The sequence below is a fragment of the Saprolegnia parasitica genome (genome assembly GCF_000151545.1).
Source record: "Saprolegnia parasitica CBS 223.65 unplaced genomic scaffold supercont2.41, whole genome shotgun sequence".
NCBI lineage: Eukaryota > Oomycota > Saprolegniomycetes > Saprolegniales > Saprolegniaceae > Saprolegnia > Saprolegnia parasitica.
Window position 1 is genome coordinate 45,942 of NW_012156435.1, and position 12,558 is coordinate 58,499.

The window sequence follows — 12,558 nt, forward strand, 5'->3', positions numbered from 1 at the left end:
GCCGAGGTCGAAGCGCTCACACGCCGGCACGAGACCGAGCTCGAGCTCTGCGCTGCGCAAGTCCCAGGAGCCCGGCGCTTGAGCGATGCGGCAGCTGTCAGCGTCGACGCTGACGTCCAGCACCTCACTGAGGAGCGCGCGATGCACCCCACGCAGTCCAAGCCGGTCCTCAACCCGTACGAAGCGCGCATCCAGCAGCTCGAGCGCGAGCTGGAGGAGACCAAGGCCAAGCTCGAGAAGGAGAAGCACGAGCGGGCCGCCGAGGTCGAATCGCTCACACGCCGGCATGAGACCGAGCTCGAGCTCTACGCTGCGCAAGTCGCAGGAGCCCGGCGCTTGGGTGATGCTGCCAGCGCTGTCGTCCAGCGCCTCACCGAGGTGCGCGCACTGCATCTCATGCAGCAGCGACTCAACTCGGTCATGGAAGTCGACGACGCCACGTTCGAGTACATCTCGGGTCCCCTAGACTTTGACAAACGCGACTTTCCGTTCACTCGGTTCACGCCCGGTCGGCTCCGGAACGGGACGCTCGTGCTGCGCATCCAGCTCGAGAATAGCTTTAAAGGCGACGAGGACGTTCTTCTGCGCGTCAAGAAGACCCTAGCCATCATGCAAGCGTACGTTCTTCTACCTCCACATTTGCATGCGTTTTGCTCAATGTCTTATAGGCTCAACGGCGGCGACGGTACGCTCATGCGCCTCATCGGCGCCAGCAACCTCGACTCGGACGACCCGATCGCGTACGTCGAGTACGTCACGGGCATGACCCTCAAAGAGTACCTCATGAGCAAGCACGACGCGACGTGGCCCGAGAAGCTATGGATCGCGTCTCAAATCGCAAAGGCTATTACTCACATCCACAACCTCGGGTTGATGCACCGCGACGTCTCGTGGTCGTATGTCTTCGTCGATGACAGCGGCAACGTCAAGGTCTTTGCTGGCTTCAAGATGCGCCAGGTCCAGGCGTACGAGACGTACCTCACCAAGGGTATCACGGAGGCTCGGTGGGGCGCCCCCGAGATACTGCCAAAGCCTCAAGGCGGCGCCAACGCCAAGCTGAACAGCAGCGCCACGGCGTACACGGACAAGATCGACATCTTCGGCCTCGGTCTCATTTTGATCTCGCTCGTGACGCGCGACGTCCCGTTCGGCTACGTGCTGAAGACCTCTGGGCGACGGACTCCCATCGATGACAACCTTGTCACTACCTGGCTGAAGAAGCGCGAGACGGCGATCCCGATGCTGACGCAGTCGTTCGACGATGACTACGCATGTCCGTCCGAAGAGTACAAGAAGCTCGCGTTGGAGTGCATCCAGTTCGACCCCGAACTTCGGCCGACGGCGCCCGAGATTGTCCGCCGGCTCGAGATGATCCGCCAAGCGTACGGCGGCGGTGGCTTTACGACGCCCGATGTCACCACGGTCGACCTCACGATCGCGGTCCTCAAGACATCTCGGATGCGACACCCAACATTGTTTGGGACCCCGTATGAAATGTGGTGTGAACTTCACATCTGCGACGAGACCCGCGACCCGATTCAGCTTCAGCCCGTCACCGGCACCTTTCAGCATCTTTTCAACCAGTATGCGACGCTGCACGACATTGAGCCGCTTGCGCACACAATCGCTATCTTCCTCAAGACGTCGAGCTGTTTTTCACCAAGACGATGGGGAAGGTCTCGATTCCGCTCATGGAGTTCCTCACGCTTGAGCGACACGAAACGAGCTTGACGGCGGTGCGGACAAAGACGTGTCCCATCTTCAAGGAAGGTGACATCGTCGGCTTCTTGGACGTTGCTGTGCAGTTTGGAGAGCGTCTCCGCGGGTACCTCGAGCTCTTTGAGCGGCGGACGACCGAGTACTTGCGCAACACCGAAGTCGGGCCGTCAACGCTCGATCTCCGCAAGAAGCGTGACGTGGCCGCACAAGCGCTCGCGTCACCCCCGCCCATCGACTCCCCACGCCCCACGCCCCTCGACAGGATCAACGGGACCGAAGCCGCCGCCGCTCCGCCGCTCGCTCGTGTGGTCAATAACGTGCCGTCGGTGGCGGGACTGACGGCGTCGGCCGCGCGGCTTGAAGCGCTTTGTCGAGAGGTATGCACGCACTGCAACCTGCGATCTCAACGGGCCATTGTTCGTAGATGCGTCTCTACACGGCTGCAAGCAACGGCGAGCTCGATGAAGTTGACACGCTTCTGCAAGAGGGTGTCGATCCAAACTGCTGCGAGACGCTGGTACGTGTGCCCTTGTCTTTTCTCAGCGTATTCTACTTTCGACATCTAGTTGGCTCGCGCGCCCCTGCACTGTGCAAGCTCGCGGGGCAATGTGGTCATCGTGGAAAGCCTGCTCCAAGCCAACGCCGACGTCAACGTCTTGGATGCGGTAGGCTCTCTTCATGGTCGATGTAGCTCGTCCTTTAGTCTCAACTGGTCCTGTGCGTAGAACGGCTGCTCTCCGCTGGACTTGGCCACGACCTCTGGTCACCTCGACGTATGTGCGCTACTTCAAGCCACAGTCGCTTCCGAGTCGGACCTGTTGTCGAGTTTTCGCGAGGTGGTAGCTCATTAGTGTTGTCTGTTGTCGTCGGGTCGAAGGTATCGCGCTGGTTCCTTGAGCATCCTGCCTCTAAACCAGGGGTACTATAATCCCCCTTGCTCTAAACGGTCCTCCAACTCACGTAAGCAATGCGTTTGTAGATCATACTAATATGCAGTCGAGTTTGATTGGTGGAACAAAACCTTCTGAAGCGCACTCGACCAGCGCTTGATTGCTGCTCGCACTAGTATCAATTACTAGTATGGGGCTATGTAGCACCTATATATGTATATAGGGGCTATGTAGCACCTATATATGTATATATATATATGTACCTGTCTCAACTGCGCTGCGTTTTATCAACTTGTATATCGCCGCGCTGCTAATGATGGCGCTCTGGCCGAGAACAGACGACCGACAGTGGTCAGCCAGCAACCTGCCACGCATGAACCCATGTATCTCATGTTGCCAGCATGGGCACGCAACAAAGCGTATTTCTAAAGCCGTGAACCGCGCATCGACCTGACCTGCACGAAGAACACATTGAAAGATCAAGCTGGAGCTTGCTCGTGGTAGGACTATACGTTGGCAGGAGACACGGGAGCGCGACTTCGACGAGCTTACGCACCCACCCGCCAGCACGAGCTCAAGCTGTTGCACGCCATATGAGCGAGTGCCGAGCCCTGACCTGTCGAAGCTACCTGTCGAGCCAACCTATTTTGAACTGCAGGACGTTCGCGACATGAACCGCTGCCCTGCGTTTCCCCCAGATGCGCCGCCCTTAACGACACATCCTACCAGGACCTCGCACGGGTTGTAGAACCATTTGCATAATAGCATTACAGCAGTTCCGACTTCATCATGGACGGGATCACAGACCGCGCGAACGGAAGCAAGTCCTTCTCCACGAGGTGGGCAAACCGCTTGGTGATCTGCGGCAGCTCGGTGAGGTACCGGACGTTCGCGATCCGCACGAGACACTCGCAAAACTGCGCGTACGACAAGCTTGTCACCGCGTCCTCTGCGATAGATGAGCTCGAGACACTGGCAGATATATCGACGTACTGTCTTTGGCAAAACAGCACTTTTGTATCATGTGCAGCAGGTCGTCGCGTGTCAGTAGTTGAGTCATAAAATTGCAGTCGCTACGTTGTTGTTCCGAATTCTTGCCTAAAAAATGACGGGAAATACCCTGCAAACGTGAGAAACACGGGCAGCGCGAGGCTTTTTCCTGGTGCCAGGTGCTTGTAGACGCTCTTGAGCACGCGACCATGGCTCGTCGCCGTGAGCTGCAGCATGTTGAGCTCCTTGGTATTGTCCTACATCGAAAATGTGTAAAGATGGGTGTTTCTAGCTGTGGTCCACCAGCCCGACGAGGTCCATCACGTTCATCCTGAGTGACTTGACGGACCGCTTGTCGTTGAGGGACGTGACGATCGGCAAGACGCGTAGCAGCTCGTCGCGCTCCGTGAGATACTTGTTGGCTTCCTTTCGCAGCACTTCCTTGTCGCGCTTGAGCAGCGAGATCTGATTGCGTGTTTTCAGACAGTGCCATCTTGGGTTGCAAACCTGTGCGCGTAGCGTGTGGATATGGCTTTGAGCGCCTTCGCGCTGCATGACATCCACAATAGCTTGTTGGCGCGCCTTTTCTCTATCGGCCGACAGCGTCGCAATGATCTCGCTTTTTGAGCGAGCGCATCGAGGTGCAGCACTTCCTACACGCAACTTCACGCATTGTTTGTGTCTCGTGCCGTCGACTACCGTATGGTGCAATTGCTTGAGCTGTTCGTTGCAGTTTTCCAGCTCGCGCCGCAAAGAAATGTCCTCGGCCGTGTTGCGGGCGACGAGCACCTCGATCGCTTGCGCTTGTTTCTGTAAAGTCGCTGTCAATATACATCGCAAGTCGCAATCAACCGACTTTGATGATGGCCATGGCCCGCGTCTCGCGCTCCTCCGAGGCCATGCACAACCGCGCCGCTTGCTCCGTGTCGCGTTCTTCTAGACAGCGCATGTCGGCCAGCATTTTCTCCATCGCGTCCTTGGTCGCCAAGGCGGCTTTGGTTTGCTCGGACGAGCGATGCGCCGCGTCTTCCGCGACAAGGCACTTTTCCTACCCCACGACGCACCATGTCATTTCCTTATCATCAGCATCCATGGACCAGGAGAACCTTTTCGTCGACGAGCTCTTCGCGGTAATCTTCGACCTGACGTGCTAAATCCACGAGCAGGGCGGGGCGACACGCTCGGTGCGTCTACGCAATTATAGACAATCTGTCCACCACTGCAATCGACGCACAGGAAGATGCAGGCGGCAAGCGGTCTCGCATTGCAGGGCCGAGAGCTTGGTGACAAACCGACCGTCACGGAAAAACTTGGACGGGGACGCGTTCGTGTAGCGCGGGGACTGGTCGGCGCTAACGAGGCTCCGTGTCCACGAATTGCTGCCGAGCGCGACATGCCCATTGGCCAAGGACGGAAAGCTACGCGTCATCAGTAACCGAGATAGTACATCGCTTCAAGTGAGATGAGACCGTGGGTTTTGAAGCTGGGGACTCGGCGGTGCGTTCTTGTCTTTAAGCTCGCGCGGCGTCGTCCTTGGGCTTGGCGCATGTCGCCGGGCACGATCGCGGTGGTACTGCCAAATCATCTTGGACTCGGGGTCAATGTGGCGCAGTGCATCCCAGGACGGCTGAGGCTGGTCTTGCCACGACACGCCGAGGATCGCTGTAAAGTAGATCTCGTCGTCACTGGCACCAATGATAAACTCGCACACGAGGCCTACGCGTCGTCGTCGACTCGACGATTGAAAAAAGCCAATTGCACCTTGGATCCGCTGAGCCCCCGCACCTTTTCGGCTGTTGATGGCGCTGGCGAGCGACGTTGTGATGTGTTTCATGCGCATGATCGGCGACACGATCTTGGCTTCTGCTGTGCCCAAGGACACGTGAAAGTTAAACGACGCTTCCGGGTTGTTGAAGAGATGGCGTCGCTGGTCGTGGCCCGACGCTCCACGTTCGGGCATCACATGACAGCCCTAGAGCATGGCCATGGAGTACAAGACATAATAAATTATGTACCTTGGCGAGGTTGTAGCGCTTGGAATACTGCGCCAAGAAGGCCTCGCACATGCTGGGACTCGCGGTCTTGCCGTCGTTGCTCACGATCGGCAGCGAGTACGACACGATGTATCTACATGCAGACTTGATAGTTTGATGCATGGACAATACACATGTGTTACCGCTTGTCGTCGAGCGGCTTGATGTAGCGTTGCAGACAAAACGGTGGCACGGGCGGGTCCAAGCTCGTGTCGGCAGCGATCGGAGCCACGGCGTGTGCGTTCATTTGTGCACACAATATCTAACCACCACGTGTCAACCTACGTGCCATTTGTCTTCATGCGAATGCCTCGAGCTGCGCGCGTGAAATCAAGTGCGACGTGAACCCAAACCGGCAAATGGCCACCGGACCGTCGCCGACATGACGGGTGCCCAGCGCGTCCAGAATCGCGTTTGGTGCAATGTGCTACATGTCGTTTGCGTCATTTCCATTGCATCTCGCTTGCGTACTTGCGTGGCCTTTCGTCGCACGCTGCCGCTCGAGCCCGAGTGGTACCAGAGGCTCGGACTCCTACGCACGCACCATCTCATGCGACCGACTCCTTCCGAAGAACGCACCCCGTCACGGGGCTCAGAAAGATCGTGTCGGGCAAAAGGAGGTGGACGGGTGGCGTCATCTACGCGCCAATAATGTCGTACGATCCATTCAAACTCGAGTGGACGACCTCGGCGACGGGGCAAATCGCGTGGAAAAAGGAGAGCCAGTGCACCGCGCTGTCGACCACCGGCAAGTCGGCTTGCAGCGACTCGCGGAACCGCGTCGGGCGCACGGGGCTCACGGCTGGCGGCTGCGGCGCCGCGTACACCGGCTTACGTGGCGACGTCGGGATCATATCTAAGAATAGAAGTCTGAGTTCCTCCGAGAATTGATATTGCCTTTCTTCACGCCATCCACGATGCACAATATTGTCTATGCGCCGCGCTGTCACGAAGCTTTACGACTTGAAGAGTGGCAAGTTAAATGCATTTACCTAATACCTTGCTGCGTCTCCATGATATACGTAGAGAGAAGAGGTATCATGGTCCTGCGTGCGTCTAGCGGATCCGAATCAAGCATTGAGGAAGTTGCAGCTGGAAGACAGTTTGGTGCAACAAGTTGTTCGCGGCGTCACGATCTCTCTATTCTTCCTCACTGACTGCAACGCCAGATTGTCAGATGAGTGTTTTTAGGCCTTCCATTCTCCACGCATGTCGAACGCATCGGCGCGAGATCCAGCATTTGGCAGCTGCATTTTTCACGCGGCGGACCCTTGAAAACCAATCTTCGAGCAGCCGACCGCCTGCAGATGCGACTTCCAACCCCGTTGCAAGCAGCTTGAGCTTGGACGTCGCGTCTCGATTCAGCCACTTCGGTGTGTGCGAGCCTCCAGTATGGCGGGTCGCACGCCATGATAGCTTTGCCACCTCGCCAACGGAAACCTCTATCTATGAATAGCATAGAATATTTATTGTTGGAGGTATTTACCACCGCAGCGCGTGTTATTCTCAAAGAGCGATGGATTACGGAGGCCTGCTGCCGACGCGGGCGACGGAGGAGCTCGACCGGACGCCGGCAGCCGTCGCCGAGCGCGCGCAGCTCGCGATCGCCGCGCCGGGCGTGCGCCCGTCCTTCCGCCGGGTCGGCCGCTCCATGAACATTGCACGGACCCTCGGCGAGCGCCAAGCTGGGCTCTCGCGCCGCCAAGCGTTTCCGAGCGAGACGATCTGGGCCGAGAACGAGGCCTCGACCAAGGTTCGCCGACCGTCTCGCCAGCCACAGGTATCTCATGGCGCATGTAGCACGAGTGCGAGTACTTTGACATGCCACCGACGACCAAGTCGGCCATCTCGATTGCATTTAGCCCCGACGGGTACGACGTTGCGCCGAGTATGACGACGACGATGGTGATGTATGCACCGATAGGAAGACGTTTGCGTCGACCCACGGCGACCACACGGTCAAGATCATTTGCTACCGCACGGGCAAAATCCTGCAGGTACCCACCCACGATCCCGACGACGCGGAAGCATGGACGGGATGCGTAGACGCTCGTGGGCCACCCGCGCACGCCGTGGAGCGTCAAGTACCACCCGACCAACCCGCGCTACGTCGCGTCTGGCTGCCTTGGCTTCCAGATCCGGTCCTTTTTTACAATTGTCGACATTGCACTTAGCGCGACCGCGTAGGTTCTGGGACGTGTACTCGGGCCAGTGCCTCTACGAAGCGACGCTACGCCACGCGATCATCTCGGTCTCGTTTCACCCGTCGGGCAACATTATCGGCATCGCCAGCGGCACCTGCGTCTACACGTGGGACTACCAAGTAGGCCTCGTTCCTGTCATGTACGCTGTTGGAGACGCATCGTCGATAGCACTCGCTGCCGCGGATAGCCATGTTTAGCTATCAAACGCTGCGGTCTGTCTCGTTCCTTCCGGACGCCAACAAGCTTTTGATTGGCGAAGCCAACGAAAAATATGGGGTATCTTTTGACGTGTTTCATGATTTTCATGAAATTTTCAAGATTTTCATGATTTTGATCCTTTTTCCGTAGCGGCCGCTGGGAGCTGTGCCCGCCGACCTGACCGTGACGCTGACCATGTGGGACTACGACCCGATGTGGTCGACGTCGGTCGAACCGATGGCGACACGCGCCATGTACAACGTACGTCCTTAATGGATCGTTGACGCATCCGCCCATGCCTTTGGTAGCCACGGGTCTTGCTCTCCCACGCGCTCTTGTACAACGACGGCGGCTTTGACATCTCCAAGTGCGGTCAGTACCTCGCCGTCTGCACCGACTACTCGCTCTGGCAAGCCGAGCGCGAGGCTGAAATGGACTCGCAGCACGACGTCGACGAGATCCAGCAGCGCGCGGCCGCCGTCCCGTACAGCATACCCAGCGGTTCTCGTCGACGTTTTCATCGATGCGTTTAGGGCATCGGAGTCGTCGCCGCAGCCCCATATTCTTGAAAACATGGCCTCCGAGATACTCTCGCTGTCGCAGCTGCGCCATCAGTCGCACCGGTTCTACGTGGTGCAGTCGTCCTCGACGTACGAAACGATGATATGTACCGTCGCTGCTGGACACGACGCTGTAGGGACCAGTCTTTGCAAGGCCACTTGCGCCGCCGACCGGGCACCCCCGAACAGTACACCACGCGCCGACTGCGGCAGCGTACCGGTACCTATCGTAGTGGGTCTGGAAGCATCCTACGCACTGCGTCGACTAGATTCCCAGCACGCTCTCCGACTGAGCTTGGAGACACCGTCCACCACCACGAATGACGACGCCGCGTCGACAGCCGTACCGTGCCGCGTGGCCCAGATCCGACCGCACATTGCATCGAGCCGCACGCGGCTCTCCATGACGCAGCGCGCCCAGCGGTATCGATCCATATGACAACGATAGAGCAGTCGTCGAGTGCGGCGTCTAGGGGGCAATTAGCGCCGCATTACCAGTCGACATGGCTTGCGCTCATCTCTCTCAGTGACGAGACCTTTGGGAACGTGATGCAGACGACGCTGCTGGCCGAGACGGCGGCGGGCGGCGTGACGTCGGTCAAGTTTAGTCCCACGGGTGCGTACGTGCTCCTCGGCTACGGCGTGCGCGATCGCATCCAGCGGTACACTTCTTTCAACTGTGTCGTGGTTTGTATCAAGGTATCAATCCTGCTAGCATCAATCAGTTTCCGCTGCACCGCGTGACGCGGATCTACCGCTGGGAAGACATGACGCTCGTGTCCCACATGGAGTCGGAGGTGGACGATGTCAACATTGCGCTCTTCCACCCGCTGCCGGGCCACGGGTTCATTTACGGCACCAAGCAAGGCCGCCTCCGCGTCTGTTATGGCTACCGAGGCCACTTTAGCGACGTCCAGAACGACAATGCGCTCCGAGAGACGCTGGACCTCCACGCCCTCTTTGCCCATCGCGGCGCCGACTTTGCGATGCCGCAACACGAAGCGTAATTAGCCTTGTAAAAATGGAGTGGACGGACGACAAATTGAGAGAGAGTCAGAAGGAAGGCTCGTTGTGGCGAACCAGGTCACTTGGTCAGCGGTGTCGACGACCTCGTCCAAGACTCCCGACCTGAGTTTGTCAGCTTGCGTGATAGCCGAGACCGATCCCCTGCCGTGACATAGACAACATACAACGTTTTGGTGATGCGATGGCGCATCATAAGGATGGCGCGTCTGCGTCCCGGCTCTGTCTCAGGACAGCTTTGACTTGCAACCGTTGGACGAGCCGTAGGTAGTATGTCCTCTTGTGCGCTGTCAGATCGTGCGTGGCATTGCAAAGGAGGCTGGCAGCGACGTCGTAGGTCATTTATTGTACTGAAATGAAATCGCTCGATATGTGGTCGACGCTAATAGGCGGGAGATGATGATCGCATCCCCGAGGTATCCAACAGGTGACTAATCCCACCGTGGACAGGCGGCATGTGGGATTAACTCGTCTCTCGCTGGGATAAACCTTACTTACGAGGAGAGAACCGAGTGAACCGAGTGATGCCAACGACGTGGTTGCGATCGAAAGCGAATGAGAACCTCGTCCGACAACCTTTCAAGAAAACGCTAAAATACCAACGCCTCGAACCACCGGCCGTCGTCCCTTTGCTCCCTGCACCGGTACCGGTAAACTACCGTAGCACCTACGTGCTCTCTCGTCGAACTACACTAAACTGTGAATCGTTGACGTTATGCAGCGGTCCATTGCTCGCCGCGATGAGGGAAGATGCATTAAGTGACTCACAATCAGGCGTCAACAGCAGTCGTAGGGCTAGCCCTCTGGCCAAGACCAAGGGGCCTCGATGCGGTTTGAACGCTGATCGTTGACTGTGTCGTGGTATCGTCTACACACATGGAGCGTATCCTCCTCTGATGCGAAGGCAGCGACAAAAAGAGTCCCACGGTGTACTACACCCCACATTTGGGTGCAAGTGCGATGTCGCTCCCCAGTTTGCCTTTTGCGACAATGAGCTCCAAACTGCGCTTCGTGGCGCCGGCCGAGCGGCCGCCGTCGTCGGGCCAAATCTGGCTCCTCGACGAGAAGCAGCTCGATGACTTTGCGATCCTCGACACTAAGTCCACCAACCCGCCGCACGAGCTCTTCCACACGCAGATGCTTCTCGACTTGGACCCGTACGAGACGTCCAGCTACGACAAGGCGAGCGAAATGGGCGACGACGGCGGCGCGCTCCGCGCCGGCACGGCGCTGCACTTTCTCAGCCTCGAAGCGTTCGCGCTCCTGAGCCAGTACGCGGGCGTTGGCATCCTCTTCAACACGCTGCCCGCGCTGGCATACCCCGTGTTTCAAAACTACTTGCACATGCAAGGCTACCAAGTGTCGTCGTACACGGCGCTCATCAACCTCGGGTGGTCGTTCAAGATCTTCTTTGGCATTCTCTCCGACTGCTTCCCGCTCTTTGGGCTGCAGCGACGCCCGTACATCATTCTCGGCTGGACCATCTGCGCGACGTGCTGCGCGGTCATGGCGCTGACGCCGTTTGCCAAGCCGTACTACGGCGCGGCCTTCATTGCGCGGCGTCCACTGGCCAACATTTCGGAAAGCGATCAAGCCAAGTACATGAACCTCGACGCGCCGTCCAGCAGCGGGCTCTTCATCGTGCTCTCCATGGTTGCGAGCTTTGGCTACGTCATGGCCGTCACCGCCTGCGACGCCATGGCGGTCCAGTACGCTCAGCGCGAAGCCCTCGCGCAGCGCGGTCGCATGCAGACGACCATGTATTTCGTGCGCGACTTTTCTGGTATGGTGCCCCAGATTCTGGTCGGGTTTTGCATGAACAACTACACGTACGGCGGCAGCTTTGACTGGGCGATTTCACCCAACACCGTATACGCTCTCCTCGTCTTGCCGTGCGCCGTGTGCATTGGTACCGCAACCTTTTGGATGGTCGAAGACAAGGTGGTGGTGTTGCACTTTCGCCTCTACCTCAAGAACCTCTGGGAGCTCCTGCAGCTGCGGGTCATGTGGCAGTTCTGCGCCTTTCAGCTCCTCAACCAGGCGTGCATCGCCTTTGACACGACGGTCTCGAGCCCGCTCGCGTCGACGCTGCTGCATGTGCAACCCGTCGCCGACCAAGCGTTCACTGTCATTGGCATTTTCCTCTATACAGCGACGATGTTTTCAATCGGAAAATTTGCCCTCAACTGGGACTGGCACCACACTGTCATTCTGCACACACTGCTGCTCGTGGCCATCGACGCGAGCTGCAAACTCCCGACCGTCTGGGGCTTTGTCCAAAGCGAGTACGTCTACCTCGCCGGCCGCACGTGCCTGCAGCTTCCGACGGCCTTTCTCTTTTTGTTTACGACCTACTGCATCGTCGAAGTCGCCGACGTCGGCAACGAAGGCGCCGTCTACGCGCTCGTGACAACGTGCGCCAACGTCGCCGTGCCCGTCGCCACCTTTCTCTTCAAGACCGTCGACGCGTTTTTCGAGGTCGAACTCAACGACATTCAGCGCAACGACAGCGCGGTGCGCTGGCAAATGACATACTGCTACCTCATTGCGTACGCTGTCAAGCTCGCGTCGCTTTTTGGCTCGTCCTCTTGCCGCGCCAGAAAGCCCACGTCCAGATCCTCAAGCGCTCGGGGGGCGCGAGCCGCGCCATGGGCCTCGTCCTTGTGCTTGTCGTCGCTTTTTGTTTGCTGGCCGTCATTGTCACCAACCTCCTCGCCGTCTTCCCGACCACGTCGTGCCTCCGCATTGCCGGTGGCCCGGGCTGCCACGCGCCGTCACCTTAATTTAATCGGACTCAACCATCGTTCGTTTCGACCCCATAGACGCAAGTGCATGGGGAGACGAACGGGTATGTGTTGGGAGGCCGCTGCCGCCCAGAAGGGACGGGTGGGTGGGTTAAAGAGCATTGAGTCGCTACGAGGTTCGGAGCTGGACGCGCAAA

The 12,558-nt window shown here is 58.2% G+C and overlaps 5 protein-coding genes across 5 annotated transcripts; 3 read left to right on the forward strand and 2 right to left on the reverse strand.

Annotated features, from left to right (window-relative positions):
- Window positions 1-54: 54 nt before the first annotated feature.
- Window positions 55-2,668, forward strand: SPRG_08997 (TKL protein kinase). Its single transcript, XM_012348118.1, has 6 exons — window positions 55-617; window positions 669-1,676; window positions 1,727-2,096; window positions 2,144-2,236; window positions 2,286-2,384; window positions 2,445-2,668. The coding sequence occupies exons 1-6, from the start codon at window positions 142-144 to the stop codon at window positions 2,568-2,570; spliced, it is 2,172 nt and encodes a 723-aa protein (XP_012203508.1). The 5' UTR covers window positions 55-141; the 3' UTR covers window positions 2,571-2,668.
- Window positions 2,669-3,376: 708 nt separating this feature from the next.
- Window positions 3,377-5,879, reverse strand: SPRG_08998 (hypothetical protein; the record flags this gene model as incomplete). The annotated part of the gene is made up of 13 exons (XM_012348119.1): window positions 3,377-3,558; window positions 3,603-3,682; window positions 3,729-3,856; window positions 3,903-4,064; window positions 4,107-4,252; window positions 4,299-4,409; window positions 4,456-4,647; window positions 4,706-4,789; window positions 4,834-5,017; window positions 5,069-5,315; window positions 5,361-5,571; window positions 5,615-5,726; window positions 5,776-5,879. 10 exons carry the CDS (start codon window positions 5,877-5,879, stop codon window positions 3,926-3,928), a joined length of 1,530 nt encoding a protein of 509 aa, XP_012203509.1. The 3' UTR covers window positions 3,377-3,558; window positions 3,603-3,682; window positions 3,729-3,856; window positions 3,903-3,925.
- A 51-nt stretch (window positions 5,880-5,930) lies between these two features.
- On the reverse strand, window positions 5,931-6,488 carry SPRG_08999 (hypothetical protein; the record flags this gene model as incomplete). Its single annotated transcript, XM_012348120.1, has 4 exons — window positions 5,931-6,059; window positions 6,104-6,164; window positions 6,212-6,270; window positions 6,319-6,488. Coding segments are annotated over 4 exons (419 nt in total), but the record flags the coding sequence as incomplete, so codon positions are not given.
- A 657-nt stretch (window positions 6,489-7,145) lies between these two features.
- SPRG_09000 (hypothetical protein) lies at window positions 7,146-9,631 on the forward strand. Its single transcript, XM_012348121.1, has 13 exons — window positions 7,146-7,385; window positions 7,433-7,503; window positions 7,557-7,629; window positions 7,679-7,773; window positions 7,820-7,955; window positions 8,005-8,112; window positions 8,185-8,295; window positions 8,343-8,518; window positions 8,568-8,684; window positions 8,732-8,814; window positions 8,864-9,017; window positions 9,068-9,256; window positions 9,310-9,631. Exons 1-13 carry the CDS (start codon window positions 7,149-7,151, stop codon window positions 9,599-9,601), a joined length of 1,842 nt encoding a protein of 613 aa, XP_012203511.1. The 5' UTR covers window positions 7,146-7,148; the 3' UTR covers window positions 9,602-9,631.
- A 976-nt stretch (window positions 9,632-10,607) lies between these two features.
- On the forward strand, window positions 10,608-12,400 carry SPRG_09001 (hypothetical protein; the record flags this gene model as incomplete). Its single annotated transcript, XM_012348122.1, has 2 exons — window positions 10,608-12,226; window positions 12,259-12,400. 2 exons carry the CDS (start codon window positions 10,608-10,610, stop codon window positions 12,398-12,400), a joined length of 1,761 nt encoding a protein of 586 aa, XP_012203512.1.
- Between the last annotated feature and the right edge of the window lie 158 nt (window positions 12,401-12,558).

Excerpts from the sequence above, each read along its gene's own strand:
- SPRG_08997 (XM_012348118.1), top strand. The coding sequence starts at position 142 with ATGCACCCCACGCAGTCCAAGCCGGTCCTCAACCCGTACGAAGCGCGC. Across the intron at positions 618-668 it reads ACCCTAGCCATCATGCAAGC|GCTCAACGGCGGCGACGGTA; the intron begins GTACGTTCTTCT and ends AATGTCTTATAG. Across the intron at positions 2,237-2,285 it reads CAAACTGCTGCGAGACGCTG|TTGGCTCGCGCGCCCCTGCA; the intron begins GTACGTGTGCCC and ends TTCGACATCTAG.
- SPRG_09000 (XM_012348121.1), top strand. The coding sequence starts at position 7,149 with ATGGATTACGGAGGCCTGCTGCCGACGCGGGCGACGGAGGAGCTCGAC. Across the intron at positions 7,774-7,819 it reads TGCCTTGGCTTCCAGATCCG|GTTCTGGGACGTGTACTCGG; the intron begins GTCCTTTTTTAC and ends GCGACCGCGTAG. Across the intron at positions 7,956-8,004 it reads TCTACACGTGGGACTACCAA|CACTCGCTGCCGCGGATAGC; the intron begins GTAGGCCTCGTT and ends CATCGTCGATAG.